Here is a 12,785-nt window from a genome sequence, read left to right as displayed (position 1 = left end):
AGAGGAGGAAAAAAATTTGCCAAGTCCCAAGTTCTATACCAGGTACTTAAAAAAATCTTCCTTAATTCTCCAAATAACCCTTCAAGGTAGGCTCTTTAATTAATCTTATTTTTCAAATAAGTAAACTGAGTCTTGGATTAAGGAAATAATACCCAGGGTCCTGCAGCTGTTCATTAAGTGTCACATTAGAACACCCTTATGGTGACTTTAAAGTTAATGTCTTAATTAACTACTATATTCCTCCCATTCTAAAAAAGAGGATTCTTTCTTAGGGAATTAACAGTAGTCTGTACAGGACAAGAAGGACTGTTCATTAAACTAACAAGGGGTAATGAAGACCTCTCTGGCAGGGAATAATACTTTACATGTTTCTCATTATGTCCTTCCATGTTCAATAACACAGTCAATCCAGCTGAGCTCCTGTAGTGATATTTCAAAAATTGTCCTGACTGCCACGATTCAATTGTTGAGGACTTGCTTGTTACAACACAGGAAACAGTTATATTATGTACCTTACATTATACAACAATAAGACTTAACTCTGAAATATGTCTATCATTATTAGTCTTTTGTATCCATGGTGATTTAATGTCATCTTGCCGCCAGTCATTTGACTTAGGCTAGTGGTTTTCAGAGTGGAGCTTGCATCAGAATCTCCTGTAGGGCTTTTTCAAAACACACAGATTACTGGATCCGACTCTCAGACATTTGGATTCAGTAGATGTGGGTTGTAGACCTTAAAATTTGTGTTTCTAACAAGTTCTCAGATGCTGCTAATGCTGCTGCTGGTCTGAAGACCACACTTTGAGAACCACTGGCCCAGACCAGGGTTTTAAAACCTTTTTTCTGTAAAGAATCAGGTTAATACTTTTGGCTTTGTGGACCATATAGTCTCTGTCACAACTGCTTAACTCTTCCTTTGCCATGGAAAGCAGCCATACACAATACTTAAATAAGTAGGAGATGGCTGTTTCAATAAAATTTTATTTACAAAAACAGGTGTCAGGATGGATTTGGTAAATGGACCATAGGTGGTCAACCTCTGGCACAGACCAACTCAGTATAAGAGGCCTGAAAAATAACTTTGTATATATTAAATATACTCTGTGACTCCATGAGAATCAACTATAGATTTATCCACAAAAACCCTTTCTAAGTTTCTAAATAAAATCTGCAGAACTATAACAGAGACTAAGCTGATTGTGTTAAACCAGCACAGAGGAGAAATCCCAAAGCTTCCCTATGAACCCAATAATAAAGCAATAGTTTTATGCACGAGTCTGCATCTTATAAACAGTTTTTGTTCTAACATGGCCATGAACTATACCTTCATTTTCAAATTTTAGTTTTAATTGGATATTGTTTATAATGTTAGAAACTATAAATATACCAAATAAAATAAAACTAACACTATATTGAATGACATAGATGGCAACCCAATCAGATTATCTATTGACTTTATAATAAAATGAAACAAAACAAAGATATTCTACTTGCCATGAGTGTGCCCAGATTTAATATATTTGGTCTTTACCTGGAATGGTGTACTCCAAACTAATTTGAAATGCCAATATAACCCTAAAAATCTACTAAACTATATATGCCAGTGAACCCACTGCATTAGCTCTATCCTTACAAAATGTAAACTCCTGTAAAAAGGCATCATTCAGAAATTTTTTTCTGAATTTTTGTCATAATGGATTGTGATTTAGTACCCTGAAAATAATTAGATGCAAGTAACATGAGGAAAGCTAGTATTATGGATCATCTTATAAACTTAAAATGCAAGTATTATGTTAAACATCTCCAACAATGCTATATTTAGATGCAATATTTAGATAAAATCTCTACAATTATATATTATAATATTTTGATAATTTAAAGATGGATTAAAATGGCTTTCTGAGGGGATACATGACTTCTTTCAAAATCTTTTCCTAAATTCGATTAAATCAAATGTTTCATTTTGATCAATGGATTTAGATTTGCTACTAGACATTTACTCTTTAGTCTAGTGAAGTTGTTTTCAAAGAGTCCTCAGTTTTTTAAAAAAAAAAGGTTGAAAGAGAATTGTGGTCAAATGACACTGGAAAATGTTCACTTTAAACACACTTTAAAAGTTTTTTGTTTTGTTTTTTTGTTTTTTGTTTTTTTTTTACTTCAGGACTCTTTGGAAATAATATTCATGGTACAGATATCTAAGAAAGATGTGGTAAATCGTGTAGCTTTTTCCAATCTCATTTGAACATGGAACCAAGTTATTAGTAGAGCATTCTGAAGTACAAGAGAAACACTTAAGAAAACAATGTTCTTAGTGCCTGAATCCAGGTACCATATGATATTTTTTAAAAAAATAAATTCAATTAGAATCAACAAGTATTTGTTAAGTACCTCTGTTATCTGACTTATCAGTTAAAGGTTAACGTTTTACTTTTACTATGCCACTCACCTAAGTCTACCTAGAATGTAGTTAAACCTATTAAACATACTTACACTCCTCTTCAGGCCTCTTCCGAAGGGCTGCACGAACTTCTTTACAAGGACTTCTCTGATATTGTGGGGGATTCCTTCCCCTTATTAGGTTCTCCATCCTACAGGAGGGAATTAACAGAATATTTTAATACCAAAATCTTGATAAATTTTAACAAGTTAAATGGTTTAAATCAAGAGTCAACAATTCAGGTAGACCACACCATTAAGAGTATCTAACAAGGAGTAAGACAGTAGGGAGTGGCAGTGACTGTGGTAAACTGGAGAGTGCTTGACTTTTCTTAGGCATTCCAATGTTAAAAATATAAAAACACATGTGGATGAAACTCATATACACATTCTCCAGTTAGAGACTGTTATGGACTGAATGTTTGTGTCCCCACCCCCTCCACTCCTCCAACCCTTCTCCTCCACCCCCCATTCATATGTTGAAACTCTAATCCGCAGGGTAATGGTATTTGGATGTGGAACCCTTGATAGGTAACTAGGTTTAGTTGAGGTCATGAGGGTGGGACACACATGATGGAATTAGTATTTTTATAAGATGAGGAAGAGAGACCAGAGCTCATTTTCCCCTGCCATATGAGGACACAGTGAGAAGGTAGTCATCTACAAACCAGGAAGAGGGCTCGCACCAGGAACTGAATCTGCTGGTGCCGTGATAGTAGACTTCTAAGACTCCAAAACTGTTAGAAATAAATGTCTATTGTTTCAGCCACCCAGTCTGTGGTATTTTGTTATAGCAGTCCAAGCTAAGTCAGAGCCCCATTAACTAAAGAATGATTACTTATAAAGCAAACACATTTATCAAAAATCAGGTTACCCTTTAGAAAGAAAGATCATACCTTTCACCAGCATTCTGAATACCAGTTTTCAGGAGTTTTAATTGCTGCTTTCCTCTGTGCTAATGATTAAATTGGGAGGGGTTTTCTAATTCTAATCATTGTGACTTCTTAAAATATGGTCAATATAAAGTGCACTTCTCAGTTACTTCCAATGCTGACAACCAGAAAATAATAATAAATGGGCCAAATGCAACTTGGGTTGGCATATTAAACAGCATATACTCTGTGGTTAGTATTTTCTGGTTTTAGTAAACCTTACAGTTTTGTGCCAGCAATGCACACTCTGCTTATTTTGAAAACATTAAACAACTATTGAGTGTTTAGGATTTGGAAATTCAGAACAAAACAATGATATTTATCATTTAAAAATATAAACATAGCTTTTAACATCTACATAATTATTCTAATGGGATATCACTGGTTTTAACAAACATGCTGGATGATAGCATGTAATGGTGTGGTTGTTATGGGTTATGGTGGTAGAAAGTCTCCTAGGGTGAGTAGTACAGAGAATTATATTTCTAGTGTATAGAGAGGAAATTGGGAAAGGATAATCCAATAAAAGCAATATGTAAAATGGTGTGAAATATGAGATAAATAACCTTTTGTACTGGAAGAGTAACATAACACTATTTCTATGAGAAGCTGTCACTGGTTCTTAGAAATACTTTTCCAAATATATTTTCTTAAATCAAACCATTCATAGGTAGGGACTACTTTATATGTGTGTGTATGCTCACTCATATGCCCATGCTTGTGTATGTAAAGTACGAGAAAACATTTCTCAATGTGTGATGATAACTTGAAATTTAGTTTCACTTGAAGATCATTTCAAGTGAGAAAAAGAGTTCAAGGTTATGATAAAACAATGACAGGAAATCAAGTGAAAACCTCAAGAGTTTAAGACATAATTTGCTTTAATACTATATATGGGGGCAAAATTAAGCTTCCAGGACCATCCCTGCAGTTTCAGTATGAGGATTAGCCATGTAAATTATATAAAATGTTCTAGATTCTGACTCGAATTCAGTGCACTATTTTGATTACATGTTTCAGAAAATACATGAATTTTCATGATGATATAATAACAATTTAAGTGAACTTTAGTTAATCACTAGTATTTACAAGCTCAAGATAGTAAAATACAACAAACATAACCTACAAATGCAAGTATCTACATAAAATTGTGATTTAATTTTAAAAAACAATTAGTCATCATGATTATACAGATGAGGGATGACCACTTACCCTGGTTGGAAATCTACATAAACCAGTCTCTTAGATAGGCTATTACTTTTCCTTTTATGTTTCTGACTATTGAGAATGTGAAAACGAAAATGGTCTAGTTGATTTTGATGTAATTATATTTGAGGTTATGTCAGAAAAACTGAAATACAAGTTAGAAAGTACTGCCAAAGGCTCCAAGAAAGTTTCACTTACATGGTTGCTATTGGCATCAAAGATCACCAAGAATCATTGTGCCCAAATGTTGCATTATGGGAATGCTCACAAACAGATATGCAAGAGATTATGCAGTGTTAGCAATGCCGCATAGTTTAACTTTAAGGAGCCTAGGTTCTGGAATAGACTGCCTGGGCTAAACTCCCATTCTGTCTCTTAAAGGATGATTTTAGGGAAAGATACTTAGCTACTTTATACCTTAATTTTCTCAGCAATAAATGGGGATAACATTAGCTACCTCATAGGATTGTTGTGAGGATTAAACACGTTAATAGTGTACATGTGCTTACACTGTGTCCACCACAATACAAGAGCTCAGCAAATGTAGTTATTATTAATCATAATTATCCCAAATAAAAATGAAATCATATACTAAAATTTTAAATGTCTGGTATGTTAGGAGAAATATGAAAACTAGCCTTTATTTAATAAAGAAAAAGAACAGATGACACTGTTGAGAAAAAAATTCTGGCTAAACAAATGTTCTGGTTATTGGAAAAATACAAAACATCCATGCACATAAATTGCCAGTTTTCAAAATGAAGAACTTAATAAACTGTATTTCATTTTATTCAGTAAGATTTAAAGGATCACTATATGACAATCTTCCAAGGATACTCACATGGATAAAAGTGGGCTGGTAACCTCATGAAATAATTAAAATGCTAAATAACTTATTCTTTCTTAGAGAATTCAGAAGATGTTACAAAACTGTATAGTGGCCTTTGTCCTTAGCAAGAACAATGAATATATCTTACAATGTATTACCATTTATCATTTATTCCATCTAATCCTTACAACAACCTTCTGAAAGAACATTTTGAAGATGAGGAAGCTAATGTTCAGAAATGTTCAGTGACCTGATCCTGGCCACACAGGAAGTAAGAGGTGCAACTGAGATTTAATCAAGGTTTTCTGATTTTTTAAAAATCTTTTCCTAGTTGCTTTTTAACCCACTATTTCCATGAGTCTATGATTGGCTATAGATAATTTCACTAGCAGACTGAATACTTGCAATTCTACTATGTCGTGCATATTTAATTTTGATGGAATTCTTATTGAACATAATATTAAGATTAGTATATACTCATATATAAATAGTATATATTACATTAAATATAATACTACACAAATATATATACATTTGTAAAAATGTTTATCTTCTAATTACATGTTGAGTTTTTTTTATCATTTAGCTATTTTCATTGAAATGTTTGCTCCTATTAGTGATATTTTAAGTTTTTAGAACCACGAAAAAGATAACTGGGGAAGGGACAAGGGGAAGATGGCGGAAGAGTAAGACGCGGAGATCACCTTCCTCCGCACAGATACACCAGAAATACATCTACACGTGGAACAACTCCTACAGAACACTTACTGAACGCTGGCAGAAGACCTCAGACCCCCCCAAGAGGCAAGAAACTCCCCACGTACCTGGGTAGGGCAAAAGAAAAAAGAAAAAACAGAGACAAAAGAATAGGGACGGGACCTGCACCAGTGGGAGGGAGCTATGAAGGAGGAAACGTTTCCACACATTAGTAAGCCCCTTCGTGGGCGGAGACTGCGGGTGGCTGAGGGGGAAAGCTTTGGAGCTGCGGAGGAGAGCACAGCAACAGGGCTGCGGAGGGCAAAGCGGGGAGATTCCCACACAGAGGATCAGGGCCAACCGGCACTCAGCAGCCGGAGAGGCTTGTCTGCTCACCTGACGGGGTGGGCGGGCCTGCGAGCTGAGGCTCGGGCTTCGGTAGGAGCGCAGGGAGAGGACTGGGGTTGGCGGCGTGAACACAGCCAGAAAAGGTTAGTGCACCACGGCTAGCTGGGAGGGAGTCCGGTCTACCATATGACCCAGCAATCCCACTACTGGGCATTTACCCTGAGAAAACCAAAATTCAAAAATAGTCATGTACCAAAATATTCATTGCAGCTCTATTTACAATAGCCCAGAGATGGAAAGAATCTAAGAGCCCATCATCGGATGAATGGATAGAGAAGATGTGGCACATATGTACAATGGAATATTACTCAGCCATAAAAAGAAACGAAATTGAGCTATTTGTAATGAGGTGGATAGACCTAGAGTCTGTCATACAGAGTGAAGTAAGTCAGAAAGAGAAAGACAAATACCGTATGCTAACACATATATATGGATTTTAAGAAAAAAAAAATGTCATGAAAAACCTAGGGGTAAGACAGAAATAAAGATGCAGACCTACTAGAGAATGGACATGAGGATATGGGGAGGGGGAAGGGTAAGCTGTGACAAAGCAAAAGAGAGGCATGGATGTATATACACTACCAAACGTAAGGTAGATAGCTAGTGGGAAGCAGCCGCATAGCACAGGGAGATCAGCTCGGTGCTTTGTGACCGCCTGGAGGGGTGGGATAGGGCAGGTGAGAGGGAGGAAGACACAAGAGGGAAGAGATATAGGAACATATGTATATGTATAACTGATTCAATTTGTTATAAAGCAGAAACTAACGTACCATTGTAAAGCAATTACACTCCAATAAAGATGTAATATATATATATAGATAGATAGATAGGTAGATAGATAGATAGATAGATAGATAAATAGGTAGATAGATAGATAGATAAATAAATAGATAGGTAGATAGATAGATAGGTAGATAGATGATAGATAGATAAACAGATATGAAAGGAGGGCTCTTGCTTAGTAGAATGCTGAGGGCAAACTGGTAAATGCTGGAGTCGGGATATTAGCATCATGGTAAAGATCGGGTCAGTCAAGAATCATCAATGGATATTAAATCTAGCAGAAAATTTTGATGACAAATGGTAAGCTGTCTCCCCACAAATTTCTTACTAGTTGCAGCGGAGGGGGGAAATGGTAATTAATAGTGGAGAAAGCAGGTAACACCTTGACTGGACAAACAAAATTAAGATCACCTGTGAGGGACAGATGGACATTACATGCCTCCAGATGTGATACCCCAAGAAGTATATATCATCACCTACGTTGTATTGCTACTGAGAATGCATAACCCCACTCTAATCATAAAGAAACATCACACAAACACAAAATGAGAAACATCCTATTTTAAAAATGGAGTACTGTATTCTTCAATAATATCAATATCGTATAAGACAAAGGAAAGGCTGTGGGAATGTTTCAGATTAAAGGAGGCTAAAGAGACATGAAATCCAAATGCTATACCTGACCCTAGACTGGATCTTACACTGGAGCGAAAACTTCTCTTATTAGATCAAGTGAAAAAATTATAGTATGGCTGATAGTTTAGATAATGTAAATCAATCAAGTTGATAACTCTACTGTGGTATGTAAGAAAATATTCCTATTCTTAGGAAATATACACTGAAGTGTTTAGGGATAAAGAGCTCTGATGTATATAACTTATTGCAATGTTCAGAAAAAATTATGTATAAACATATATAACTGTATGAGAGAGAAAATACATCATAAAGTAGATGGGGTAAATTGTAAACAATAGGTAAATCTGGATACAGTGTATATAGATGTTCTTTGTGTGATTTTTAGTTTTGCAACTTTTTTTAAGTTTGCAATTCTTTCCAAATAAAATGCTTAAAAATGAAAAAAAAAAAAAGATAACTGGGGTCAAGGAAACTCACTGTAAGCTACATATACAACACAGTAATAGATGAATAAAAATTAAAATAGCACTAAAAGTCATTGGAATGCTAAATGTTATACCCAGTGGAAAATACACTTTGAATCAAATTAAATGTTTTACACAACAATGTTCATGTCCAAACTATTATATAACTTTGAGACTTCCATCCTCTTAAGATTACACTTCTGACTACTTACTTGAACTCTTCCACCAGTGTCAGCTATGATCTACAGTTTGCATTAAATGGTCAGACAAAATGACCAAGAATGAAGCCTTAGAGCACAGCTGGGACACAGCAAAGATGCTATTCTAGCTACTCTCAAGCTTGGCATGTCACTAGAGGGAGTGTGTTAGTAGTTCCAGCAAGGAGAAAGTAAGAGTGATGACCACAGGCAAGACAGATGCTCTAACAACTCATTGAAGAGCTCTGAAAAGTGCAGCCTACATGTCAACTGCTAGGAAGAAATAGGGGCAGCCAGATTAATATCAAGCAGCATGAAAAAGCAATCAGAGGCTATAAGCAATAGTATCCACAACTCTCTTGGTGGTGTCTCCAAAACTTAGGTCACAAAATCATCTGCAGATCTTTACAACTACAGATTCCCCCATTTCCAGTACTAAAGATTTCCATTCAGTAGGCTGGGGTCAGGCCCAGGTAGATATATTTTTCAACATTAATCAAGTACTTCTAAAGTAGCCTTACACTGGTCCCAATACTGGCATTGGGAACCCCTGTAAATAAAAATATATATACTTGAAGAGGTAGGAAAGGGAAGTTCAGTGAATTCATTCTGCTGATATAGAGGTGAGGTGAGGGTCTGGTGAGGAGACTGCAGTTAGGATAGGTACTATCAAAAATGAAAAGAGTAGCCAAAGCAAAAGATTCAGAGGCTTGCCAAGTTGGCTGGAGATCAACTAGATGAACCTGGAGGCTGACCATTTATAATGCTGATCATCTCAACAGTGAATTGATTTCCTCTACCAAGCTTTGGCAGGCTCAGCTGGATCAGAGAATAAGTCTGGATTGATCTAGAATTGTGGATTGGGTTGATGGTGTGGCCAGTGAATAAAGTAAGGGAAGCATGGGTGAAAATATAGATGTAGTGGATTTGCTCAATATGGAGGAGGAAGAGGAAGAATGATTGAGTGCCTGGAGGAAAAGGGAGTTGGACTAAGAAAATAGAGGTATCAGGTATTGGTATTTCTAAATGTCTACTGTGTGCCAGGTGAGTTATTAAGTTCTTTATATATATTACTCATGCTATTCTTATTTTTTTCATGGCTAATCTGAGGCTCAGAGATGTTAAATAACTTGCTTAGGATCACACAGCAAGTGCAAAAATTAGAATTTAAATCCAGATCTGACTCCAGAGCCCATGGGGTTAACTACTATGTGGACTATGTAACAGAAATTTCTTTAGTGATGCTAATGCTCAGTATCTGCACTGTCCAATACAGTAGCTGCTAGACATATACACAGTATATTCCCACTTGGAATGTGGCTAGTGTGACCAAGGAGCTGAATTTGTAATTTCTAAAATTTGATTGAATTTTAGTTTATTTAAATTTAAATTTCAATATGACAAATTTCAATAGACAGCACTGCATATCTAGAAGGCCCTATTAACTTAGCACATGACTGGTGAAAATCCAGTTCTCCACTGAAGACCTCTAAATTAAAGTCAACATGAGCAGAAAAGTAAGGTTATGGAAAAGTATTCTGTATGAGGATCTTTTGGAGACAAAGGAACAATTTAACTCCTCACTGTAGAACAGGCTTACAGTAACCCCCTAGGAGCTTCCTTGCAAAAACACACTTTTCATGCAACTATGGTTTTCAATTACGGAGCCCTCCTCCTAGCACATTGAAGTATCTTGGATACTCACTTGAAACTTCTTCCTATCTCAGGGCCTTCTTACATGCTGCTTCCTTTGCCTCAAATGATCTTCCTCCTATTCCTATCTAAATAACTCCTAATCACCGTTCCAGTCTTCACTATAACATGACTTTTTAAGAGAGTTTTCTTTAACTCCTTCATCTAATTAATCTCCAAATATGGTTCTACCCTGCAGCCTAGAGTTTTCTATCATAGCACTTATCACATATTGCAATTACATATCAGACTTCTGGATTTCTGTTTAATGCCTGCCTTTCTCCTGAACTGTAAGTTCCATGGAGGCAGAGACAATGTCAGTTTTATTCTCCATTCTATTGGAGAATTTAGTACGGTGCTTCATATTCATACTCGTTGCTTGAATGAATGAATGAATCTATCTCTCCTAATCTTGCCATAAGGGAAAATATATGATGCTGGGATCATTCTGTGTGATCCAGGTGGTCAACCTAGTTAGTGGCCTTCCAAATACTGTGGCTATCATCCCTTTACCGCCAACTCATGTGCTTCCTCTCAGTCATTCATTGGCACCCCTAACACTTTCCTAGTAGGCCATCACCTTGCACTGAACAGCCTCTCACCATCCCACTCTGCACCAGCTACCAAGCATGAACAGACATTGGAAAGCAGGTTAAACCACCCCAGGTTCCCTTTGCTGCAAGACCAAGGGGATAAGAGGGGGAGGAGGAGACAAGATAGATAGAACATCAGGAGCTGCTCTCCTCGGGATGATGCATCCCTGTGTGGGGAATTTCTCCAGCAGAACCAGGGGAATTCCCTGTGCTCCCACAGGTACACTATGGGGGATTATGATTAAGGAAAAGAGATTTTATCATGACATCAAAAACTCGATTAAAAAACAAAATCAACTTGTTTTTCTTACAAGATGCCAACGATTTGGAGGCTATTTTTCCCCCTCATTGAACTTATTACTATACTTGCTGCTTTGTAAGCACAACCCAAACTGGAAGTTTGTAGTGCTTAATGGGTCTATTTGATAATTAGACAACTTAGATAAGCCCCTAAATTACATTCAGTGCACAAGTAATGAATTGAGTATTTGCAAACTCCTTTGCTTTGTGGTCTGTAGGCTTCCTAAGACTCCTTAAGGAATTAAGAAAAATCTGTAAACTAGATATAAAATAAATTACAAAGAGTAAACATCCTTGACATTACTTTCTAAGAAAGTAAGAATTCCAATTTTGTGTTAATAATTATCTTTAATTAAACAATCTTAAATAAATGCAGACATTTTTCAAAAAATCAGACTGGCATTTCATTGAGCATTTATTTAACTTGATTATAAACAGAATTGAACACAATAAGCTACACACCTATAAATAAACACAATCATTTATATTTAGAGTGACAATCTACATGAGTAGGAAGCTTAGTAAGATCTATAATAAAATATGGTAGCATTTGTTGCCTTCAAACTTGACAATGAATGTACAGGAGCATTTCTGTTAAAGTACAAAGGCATACAATATTGACTACAATCTGAAATTTCATCCAATTAGTTCTGGGGTAAAGAGGATGCTACCTTTCAATTAGTCGGAGTCCAAAGTTTAAAGTGTCTATCATGTGACACAAGTCAAACATCTTTTGCTTTCCATAGCTACTCCATCTTTCTTGGTATTTCTTAGCACAGTGCCTAGACTATGGTAAATGCTCCATAAATATTTAATTAATGATTTAATGGATGGATGAATGAAGTCTGCTCCTTTCTGGCAGGAACATTTGGAAGATTTTCATTTTTCGTTCCAAATTTTACCCATCCTTGAAGATATATTTTTAAGTTCCAATTCTACTCAGAAACAAATCCAACCACTTCAAATATACTCAGTGCTTGCCTTCTGAATTTTCTATATGATATTTATTAAATGTTTGGAAGTGTAACTGGTGATTTTCTAGCTAGTATTATTCTTCATTTCAATGTTTGAAATGAAGAATTACTCATCTGTATTACTCATATAGATTCTAGACCATTTGAGGGCTTTGACATAACACACTACAGTTGTTGAAATACTTCCATATAATTTATTTTGTTTCATTTTCTTGACAATTCTGAAGTAGGTATCAGTGCATCACTATTTATAGATGAGACAACAGGAAGTCTGAGAAATTAAGTGACATATGCAGAGTAACACAGGAGGGCCAGAGGAAGGACTTGAACTCTGGTCCTTGGACTCCTAAAATGCAATCTTCATTTCATAATGCTGAGAAAATATTATCAGTCTTTTGTTTTTTCTAATGTCTAATGGATCATAAAGCAGTTCTCTTACTGAGTTGTAGGTGTTCACTAAATCTTAAAATATGGAATATTTATAAGTTATTGTGATTTTGACTTACACGTCTACAAGTCTAAAAACTAAATAGAAATAATTAATGGAAAATTAAAGTAAATAAAAATACATAAATAAATACAAATAATAAGAATTTAAAAAATGAAAATGTGCTTAAGCCTGCATATGGGAAAAGG

General features: G+C 35.8%; 1 protein-coding gene across 2 annotated transcripts in view; it reads right to left on the bottom strand.

Annotated features, from left to right (window-relative positions):
* Window positions 1-2,590, bottom strand: part of LRRC7 (leucine rich repeat containing 7) — a 374,132-nt gene extending 371,542 nt beyond the window's left edge. For both annotated transcript variants that reach the window (XM_024734618.1, XM_024734620.1), the window contains exon 1: window positions 2,494-2,590. In XM_024734618.1, coding sequence (XP_024590386.1) covers window positions 2,494-2,590 — 97 coding nt within the window. The remainder of the gene's footprint in view (window positions 1-2,493) is intronic.
* Window positions 2,591-12,785: the final 10,195 nt, after the last annotated feature.

Source organism: Neophocaena asiaeorientalis, unplaced genomic scaffold, assembly GCF_003031525.2.
Source record: "Neophocaena asiaeorientalis asiaeorientalis breed wild unplaced genomic scaffold, Neophocaena_asiaeorientalis_V1.1 scaffold15, whole genome shotgun sequence".
NCBI lineage: Eukaryota > Metazoa > Chordata > Mammalia > Artiodactyla > Phocoenidae > Neophocaena > Neophocaena asiaeorientalis.
Note: the sequence above shows the minus strand (reverse complement) of the source record. Positions and strands in the feature narration are given on the sequence as shown.